The sequence below is a fragment of the Mesocricetus auratus genome, unplaced genomic scaffold (genome assembly GCF_017639785.1).
Source record: "Mesocricetus auratus isolate SY011 unplaced genomic scaffold, BCM_Maur_2.0 contig_9394_pilon_obj, whole genome shotgun sequence".
Taxonomy (NCBI): Eukaryota; Metazoa; Chordata; class Mammalia; order Rodentia; family Cricetidae; genus Mesocricetus; species Mesocricetus auratus.
Genome location: NW_024432615.1, coordinates 1 through 9083, shown reverse-complemented (window position 1 = coordinate 9083; position 9083 = coordinate 1). Strand labels below are relative to the sequence as shown.

The following is a 9083-nucleotide window of genomic DNA, read 5'->3' as shown; positions in this document are numbered from 1 at the left end:
TGTAGACCTGTAAAATATTAGAAACCCAAGGCAGACCTCCAAAAAAGATAGAAGCAAGAACTCTAATGCTATTTGATTTAAATATATTCTATTATTTAATCTAATCTACTCATAACAGTGTAGTATGAGCATAAAAGCAGATCACCAGAACAATGAGATGCAGCAGGACATCTACAAGCAAATACAGGCATGCACAGCTAAGATCACAGGAACACGGACAGGCAAAAGACATTTATTTCAGGAAATACTGCTAAAAATGGGCCATTTATGTACAGAGGAATGAAAGTAGGCTACTAGCTTCCAGAACTGAGAAAAATCAACCTCAAGTAGATAAAGGCTTAAATTTGTGACCTGAAACCATGAAGAAAACAAAGGGAACGAATCCCAAGGATTGGTATGAGACAAAATCTTCATGGGTGAGTACCAACAAACACTGGAGACCAAGGAGATTGGAAAAAACAGGATTCTGTAAAGTCATGAAGTTCTGCACCAAAAAGGAAGCTACCATCAGAATGAAGCAATACCTGTCAGAATTGGAAAAAGTGTTTGTAATCTAACAGTGGGTTAAGAAGAACTCTCTACCTGACTTGAAAGTAAATAAAATAGCCCAAAGCCTCACTATTGAAGGTGTGCTTGTAATTATCTTTGCAGACACAGGAGCCAATTTCAGTCTATTAACTATGTTTGCAATGCACTAAAAAGAACATCATATTCAGAATTGGAAGATGTGTTTTCTCCATTAACTGATTCACCTACCATTGGCAAGTCATTTATTTTTCTGGACTTCAACATCTGGTTTATAAATAGTGGCTGTTATAATAATGTTTAACTGAGCTAGGTGAACTTGGTTCCCCGGGGGAACACTCCCCATCCTCTGCCTGACACCCATCCCCTGGATCTTCAGGGGCCACTCCTGGCATCCAGAAGATCCACCCACACAGGAAAGACATAAGCCCTTCAAGGTCCCAAACTCTGGCCATCCCAGCCAGGTGAGCTTGGGTCTCCGGAGGGATACTCCCCATCCTCCGCCGGACACCCATCCCCTGTATCTTCCTGGGCTTCTCTTGGCATCCATAAGACCTGCCCACACAGGAACGACGTCAACCCTTCCAGGCCCCAAACTCCAGCGATCCCAGCTTCAGCTTCAGAAAGTAAGGAGACTGGTGGAGACAGAAAGACCCCACCAGCACCCACTGGAAGAAGAGATGGGAAGAAGACAGAATAAGAGCTCAATCAGCAATCAAAATACCAACATGACTCCAACAGAATCTAGGGATCCAACGCCAGCAAGACCTGAAAAGCACTACATAGATGAAGCAGAGAAGACTGAACTTAAAAATATGAAGATGATAGAGACCCTCAAAGAAGAAAGGAGGAAATCTCTTAAAGAAATACAGGAAAAAACAAACCAAAAAATCCATGAAGTGGGGGAAAATTTCAAGAAATAAACAAATCTCTCAAAGAATCTAAAGAGTACCAAGAAAAAACACCAAACAAATAAAGGAAACAACTCAAACAGTTGAAGGATTGAAAGCTGAAATAGAAACAGTAAAGAAAAGACAGAACGAGGGGATGTTGGAAATGGAAGACCTTAAGAAAGACATGCCAATGAAGGTACAAGAAGCTTACAGAACACCAAATAGAGTGGATCACAAAAAAAGTCCCCTCGCAACATAATAATCAAGACCCCAAATATATAGAATAAAGAAAGAATATTAAGAACAGCTAAGGAAAAAGCCCAAGTAACATAAAGGCAGACCTATCAGAATTACACATGACTTCTCCATGGAAACTCTGAAAACCAGAAGGTCCTGGATAGATATTCTACCAACTCTAAGAGACTATGGATGCCAGCCCAGACTACTATACCTGGCAAAGCTCTCAATCACTATAGATGGAGAAAACAAGATATTCCATGACAAAACTAGATTCAAGCAATACGTATCCACTAACCCAGCCCTACAGAAAGTTAACCCAAGGAAGCTAACTACAACCAGAAAAACATAGGCATTAGAGAATCCCTCTCTACCAACAGCTAGAAGAACAAAGGGGTGAAATTCCACACATAATTCCTCCAACAACAACCATTGCTAATCGAAGAAGAATGAGCAGTCAATGGTCATTAATATCCCTCAACATTAATGGCCTTAACTCACCTATAAAAAGACACAGGCTAGCAGAATGGATTCGAAGACAGAACCCTTCCTTCTGCTGCATACAAGAAACACACCTCACTCTCAAAGACAGACATTACCTGAGATATAAAGGTTGGGAAAAAATTTTCCAATCAAATGGTCCCAAGAAACAAGCAGGGGTAGCAATCCTAATATCTAACAAATTAGACTTTAAAATAAAATCAATCAAAAGCGATGAAGGAGGTCATTACATACTCATCATAGGTGGAATCCACCAAGATGAAGTGTCTATCCTGAACATCTATGCCCCAAATACAAAGGCATCCACATTTGTAAAATAAACATTACTAAAACTTAAATCACATATAAGGCCCCACACAGTTATAGTGGGAGATTTCAACACACCACTCTCACCACTAGACAGGAATACCAGACAGAAACTCAACAAAGAAGCAAAGGGTCTAATAGAAGTAATGACCCCACTGGGATTAACAGACATCTATAGAACATTTCATCCACATAGAAAAGAATATACCTTCTTCTCACCGCCACATGGAACCTTCTCTTAAAATCAACCACATACTTGGCAACATATCCAACCTCAGAAGCATCAAAAAATTGGAATAACTCCATGCATCTTATCAGACCACCATGCTTTAAAATTAGAATTCAACAACAACACAAATTGCAGAAAACCAACAAACTAGTGGAAATTGAATAATGCACAACGGCACCATTCCTGGGTCAAAGAAGAAATAAAAAAAGAAATTAAAAACTTCCTAGAATTCAATGAGAATGAAGACACAACATACCCAAACCTATGGGACACTTTGAAAGCAGTGCTACGGGGGAAGTTCATAGCACTAAGTGCCCACATGAAGAAACTGGAAAATAGTTATACTAGAGAGTTAACAGCACAGCTGAAAGCTCTAGAACACAAAGATGCAAACTCTGCCAGGAGGAGTAGACGCCAGGAAATAATCAAATTGAGGGCTGAAATCAATGAAGTGGAAACTAGGAAAACAATACAAAGAATCAATGCAACGAAGAGTTGGTTCTTTGAGAAAATCAACAAGATAGACAAACCTTTGTCCAAACTTACCAAACAGCAGAGAGTGAACATGCAAATTAACAAAATCAGAAATGAAAAGGGGGACATAACAACAGACTCTGAGGAAATCCAGAGAATCATCAGGTCATACTTTGAAAACCTGTACTCCACAAACTTCCAAAATTTAAAGGAAATGGATGACTTCCTGGATAGCTATCACTTGCCAAAACTAAATCAAGAACAGATAAGCAATTTAAATAGACCTATAACCCCTATGGAAATAGAAGCAGTCATCAAAAGTCTCCCAAACAAAAAAAGCCCAGGTCCAGATGGCCTCAGTGCAGAATTCTACCAGAAATTCAAAGAACAGCTTATACCAAGTCTTCTCAAAGTATTCCACACAATAGAAGCAGAAGGGCCTTTGCCAAACTCTTTCTATGAGGCTTCAATAACCTTGATTCCCAAGCCACACAAAGACACAACTAAGAAAGAGAATTTCAGACCAATATCCCTCATGAACATTGATGCAAAAATACTCAATAAAATACTGGCAAATCGGATCCAAGAACACATCAAAACAAGCATTCACTACGATCAAGTAGGTTTCATCCCCGGGATGCAGGGATGGTTCAACATACGAAAATCCATCAACGTAATCCACCATATAAACAAGCTGAAAAACAAAAATCACATGATCATCTCACTAGATGCTGAAAAAGCCTTTGACAAAATCCAACACCCCTTCATGTTAAAGGTCTTGGGATAACAGGGACATACTTAAGCATAATAAAAGCTACATACAGTAAACCAACAGCTAACATCAAACTAAATGGGCAGAAACTGAACAAAATTCCTCTAAAATCAGGAACAAAACAAGGCTGTCCACTCTCTCCATACCTTTTAAACATTGTACTTGAAGTTCTAGCCATTGCCATACTACAACAAAAGGGTATCAAGGGGATACAAATTGGGAAGGAAGAGGTCAAACTTTCACTGTTTGCAGATGATATGATAGTTTACATAAATGACCCAAAGAACTCTACCAGGGACCGCTTACAGCTGATTAACACCTTCAGCAAAGTGGCAGGCTACATGATCAACTCAAAAAAAATCAGTAGCCCTACTATATACAGATGATAAAAGGGCTGAGAAAGAAATCAGAGAAACATCACCCTTTACAATTGCCACAAACAACATTAAATACCTTGGGGTAACGCTAACCAAACAAGTGAAAGACCTGTATCACAAGAACTTTGAAACTTTAAAGAAAGAAATTAAAGAAGCCCTCAGAAAATGGAAAGATCTCCCATGCTCTTGGATAGGTAGGATCAATGTAGTAAAAATGGCAGTCCTGCCAAAAGCAGTCTACAGATTCAATGCAATCCCCATTAAAATCCCAGCACAATTCTTCACAGACCTTGAAAGAAAAATAATCAATTTTGTATGGAAAAACAAAAGACCCAGGATAGACAAAACAACGCTGTTCAACAAGGCAACTTCTAGAGGCATCACCTCAAACAGCCAATTCAGTGGAATACTGCATCTGTGTTCAATGGACATGTGCACACGCAGATAAAACAAAGACTGCTGAACTAGATATGGGGAAAGAAATTGTTGTTGTTGCACCCACTGGTGACTCCACCAGGCTCTAAGGGATAGTCAATGCAGTGGTCATACAAATGGCCCTGGTTTAACTAAAGGGGTCACAAAACCAAAGCAAAGTCACAAATCTCAGAAAGAAACAGTGTGGGAGAAGAGGATGTATATAAGAGTGGGTAGGAGATAAGAGAAAATGGGAGAAGGAACCCAGATGCATTATATGCATGTACGTAATAGCCAAAGAACTGATATACTTAAAACAAAAAGAAAAAAAAACAAAAGAAAGAAGAAAGAGGAGACAGAGATGAAAATCCTTGTACTGTTCTTTGTGTAACTTAATTCCATAATGCTTTCATTAATTAAACAGTGAAAATTCTCTCTTAAAATATTGACCTTAGTAATGACACATCTAGTCACCACTCTACCTGGACATTGGCATACAGTTCTTTGTTAATGTATGTGATGGTTTGTGTGAGATTATGTGGTGTAGCAAAGTACAATACACAACATATGCATGGAAAGATTCTCGACAAGTAGGCCTGGGTTACTCTCTTCTTAGTCAGAAAGATGGTATGTTTTAGAAGATTTTTTAAAAAAATAAAATCCAAGAATGAACAAAAAGAAAAGCAATGTCTATTACCAATGCTTGCAGACACCATGTTTTGTTCATTGGGTGCTTACTGTATCTGATGCAGACAGCTGAGCCATAATATCTATCCATTTTCCTAGAAAGTGCACACTATGATGCTCATACTGCATCTAGATCATCCATGTACTAGATTAGATGTGGGTCCAATTTGCAAATGAACAAACTTGTTTCACTTTGCATTTTCGTACAGGTGAGACTCCATTTCAGGTCAATTTTCTACAGAGCTAAGGTCTTTCATATTGATTCCATTAAAGGTAAATTATTATTATTATTATTTTAATCTTGTCTTTTTCCCCTGCCAGTTATACATTTCACTGGAGTCACAGGAAAACCAAATGTAATTAGAAATATGTACTTCTCAAGAAACACAAACCATCAGTCCTAGGAATCAATAGAGGCCCTGGTCATGTGTTAGTCTAAAATTAGCTCAAAATCCATTAAGTGTAGAGACTGAAGGCATCTTTGGACTCTAAAATGCTCCATCCCTAATAAAGAAATCTGACCTCAACTGTGGGCTCTGGGGGAAAGCACTTGATCTGAAAGAGTGGAATTACTGAGAGATCATGTCCAGGCAGCCTAATGAGCTCCCCTTTAACTCACAACAGCTATTTTGGTTTTCTAATTCTGCAGAGCTTATTTAATTTACCAAATAGGAGTCAAACTAAGAGCAAACAATGTAGTTACAGGATTTTTAAAAAAGAAATAAAATAATGGGTTTTAAATTCTCATTATTTTTCTATGTGTTTCTGTAACAGGCCTGTATGCTCTGTTTAATCCTCAGAGTCCATTAATGGGGAACTACTTGGTCTCTTGGAACTACTAAAAAATGAAAAGTTCAAGGACTTTACTAGAACTACTTGAGTTCAGTCTTGTTAATGTTAATAGTTTTTAGCATTTTATATTAATACTTTTACTGTATTTTATATGTTTGCTTTGTGGGCACCTGTGGGATTTGGAGTGTGAAGTCACATGTGAGGTTAGAGAATAAGTGGCAGGAGTTGGTTCTTTCTTCCATCATGTGGGCAGGCCCTTGCCATTTTATTTTTATGGAATGCAGAAAACGGTTTCAGTGTCTGATTTTTTTGTGTGAGTCAAATTTGCAACTATTTCATACCCTAGCTAAAATCAATGTTTAGAATATTAAACCAGTAACAAAGCATAAATAATAAGAAGAATTCAAAGAATTTTACTCACCTTCCCAGGTGTGTATTTATATTGCAACGTGAAATGAGCCACCAGTCCCTGGAAAGACAGTTAGATAATCAGGGGTGGAGGCATGGAATTTTACTATGTACACCTCCATCCAAAAGATGAGGATGGAAATCTGAGATCTTCTTGCTTTCCCTTTCAATCTGGAGAAATAATGCCTATGTCTTCCTCCAATATATGAACAGAGAAAAGCCATTTTTCTTCGTTCACTCAAATGAGAGATTTTTTTTCCAACCTGGTTTATCATTGTGTTACCTTAGGTTAAGTACCATAGAAAAGTAGGGAAGGGTCATTATCATGGAAATACTAGTGTATTTCTTGATCCAGGTCTCTTCCTATGCAATCTGAGGGTAAAACTAATAATGACGACCACAGAAAACTCAAAAGTTCGCTTTTCTTCATCACCAATATGTGTCTGCTTCTTAAACAGTGTAGTCTGATAATATAACCTTTCTGCTCTTGTTCTTTTACTTGGAAGCCTAACCCAAGGGGACATTTCTGCTGATGGAGGAACAATTATTCCTCTTAAGGGTGTTCCTTCTGGTACATACCCTATGCTCCTATGGATGGCCCTACACTCAAAAACACATAGACACCACTAACTGGACTTAGCAGGTTATCAATATACAAAACAAAGCACATACATGAAGTTTAGATGGGGCTGTGATGGCAGATTATGGGAAATGTTATGGGAAGAATTAAAGGGAGTAGATGTGATCATACTTCATTGTGTACATGTATGGAATCTAAAAGTAAATATTTTTATACTCAAAAAAAGAAAAGAAGAGGAGACGTCGTGGCTCTCTTCTAGGCTGCCGGAGGACGCGGAGGGCGCCTCGCTGGTAGTCGGCCATGGGTACGCTTCATAAAGCACTGGTCGCGGTTGCAGTTTTAGGCGCTGGTGCTGGCGTGGGCTGCACTCTGTTTGCTCTTGTGGTCCCAGGAGAAGTACAGAAGCAGGCAATGCTGCAGGAGATTCCGGAACGGGACCCGCGGCGCAGGGACGAAGCTGTCAGAACCAAGGAAGTAGTGATGGCCACTCTGAAGAAAGCGGTGTCCACGGAGGAGAACGTGACCTGGAGGAAGAACTGGTTTTCCGAAGTTAGCGGAGGCAGCAGGTCAGTGTGACATCAGGGCTTGCCGGTGGACGCCGGGACCTGCGAGGCTGTTTGCGCGCCGGATTCAGGATAACACACGACTCTACCAGGCACAGGGAGCGGCGGTCGGCGAATGCTTTTAACGTGCGCATCGCATGACAGGGCCGAGACGGCCGGACGTGTGGAACCAAAGGAACTAATAAATCCACGTCATACGTTAAGTAGACTCGCAGCTGGATATCTAAGGCCTAGAGAGTTGTGCGGGTCCGCACGGTGGGCGCAGAAGACAGGAGTAACCGACTGCCACTCCCCCTGGAGAGTTCTAAGTCCAATAGGTTTTCCTGAAGAGTGTGAACAAACAGATCACGTGATCTAAGTTGGCTTCGGAAACTGGCTGTAAAAGACATCCTAAAGTCTGTTTTTTTGTGTCTTGTTATGTGCCTGAAAAATGAAAGTGAAAAAAGAGTTCTCTATTTCCACATGGTGTCCGGCTTGTTGGCCAAGCGTTTTCACCCTGACTTTTTTTTGAGACATTCTCATATATCCTAGGCTAGTCTGGAATCGGGTATGTATTCCACTCCCAAGTGTTGATGGCAGGATGAGACTCCATGCTCAGCTCCAAGTCATATTCTTCAACTCAGAGCATCTTCTGCTTTGCAGTGAATACCATAGAGAACTCGTGTCCTTTCAGCAAAATTGAAGAGTCCCTTGACTGCCCCATGCTCTCCTCTAGTTACTATTTACCTTTGGTTAAAGACAGAGTTTGTCTCATGGTGAGTGGAAAAAACTAGCTCCTGGTCTCTTATGGCCTCTGCATGTGTGCCTCCACAGGCACACCCATACACAAGTATGATGAGTCTTCACCCCCAAGGTTTTCACTATGGTACTTTCAGTCTCTGAGTCCAGTTATAGTGTTTCTTGTCACTGAGAGCATGAGTCATGGAAGCAGGTCTGGTGGTACACAAAACCCAAGCAAACAAAAAAGCCCTGGGGTTGGAACTATAGAGATTAACCTGACCACAATTCTTTTTTGGTGGCACTGAGGGTTAAGCCCCAGCACCCTGGACATGATGATAAACATTACCTATCACTGAGCTCCACTCCAGCCCATACACATATACACGTATAGGTGTGTCCATGTATGGTTTTTGTTTGTTGGTTTGTTTTTCGAGACAGGGTTTCTCTGTATGGTCTTGGAGGCTGTCCTGGAACTCACTCTGTAAACCAGACTGGCTTCAAACTCACAGAGATCCACCTGCCTCTGCCTCCTAAGTGCTGGGATTAAAGGTGTGTGCCACCAAAAAAAAAAAAAAAAAAAAGAAAAGAAGAGACTACATCATTTC

At 40.2% G+C, this 9083-nt stretch overlaps 1 protein-coding gene across 1 annotated transcript; it reads left to right on the top strand.

Annotated features, from left to right (window-relative positions):
• The first annotated feature begins 7451 nt into the window (after nt 1-7451).
• On the top strand, nt 7452-8219 carry LOC121138373 (ubiquinol-cytochrome-c reductase complex assembly factor 3-like). The gene has a single exon (XM_040741091.1). It carries the CDS (start codon nt 7496-7498, stop codon nt 7769-7771), a length of 276 nt encoding a protein of 91 aa, XP_040597025.1. The 5' UTR covers nt 7452-7495; the 3' UTR covers nt 7772-8219.
• Nucleotides 8220-9083: the final 864 nt, after the last annotated feature.

Bases quoted from the DNA above. Each gene is read 5' to 3' on its own strand.
- LOC121138373 (XM_040741091.1), top strand. From the start codon at position 7,496: ATGGGTACGCTTCATAAAGCACTGGTCGCGGTTGCAGTTTTAGGCGCT.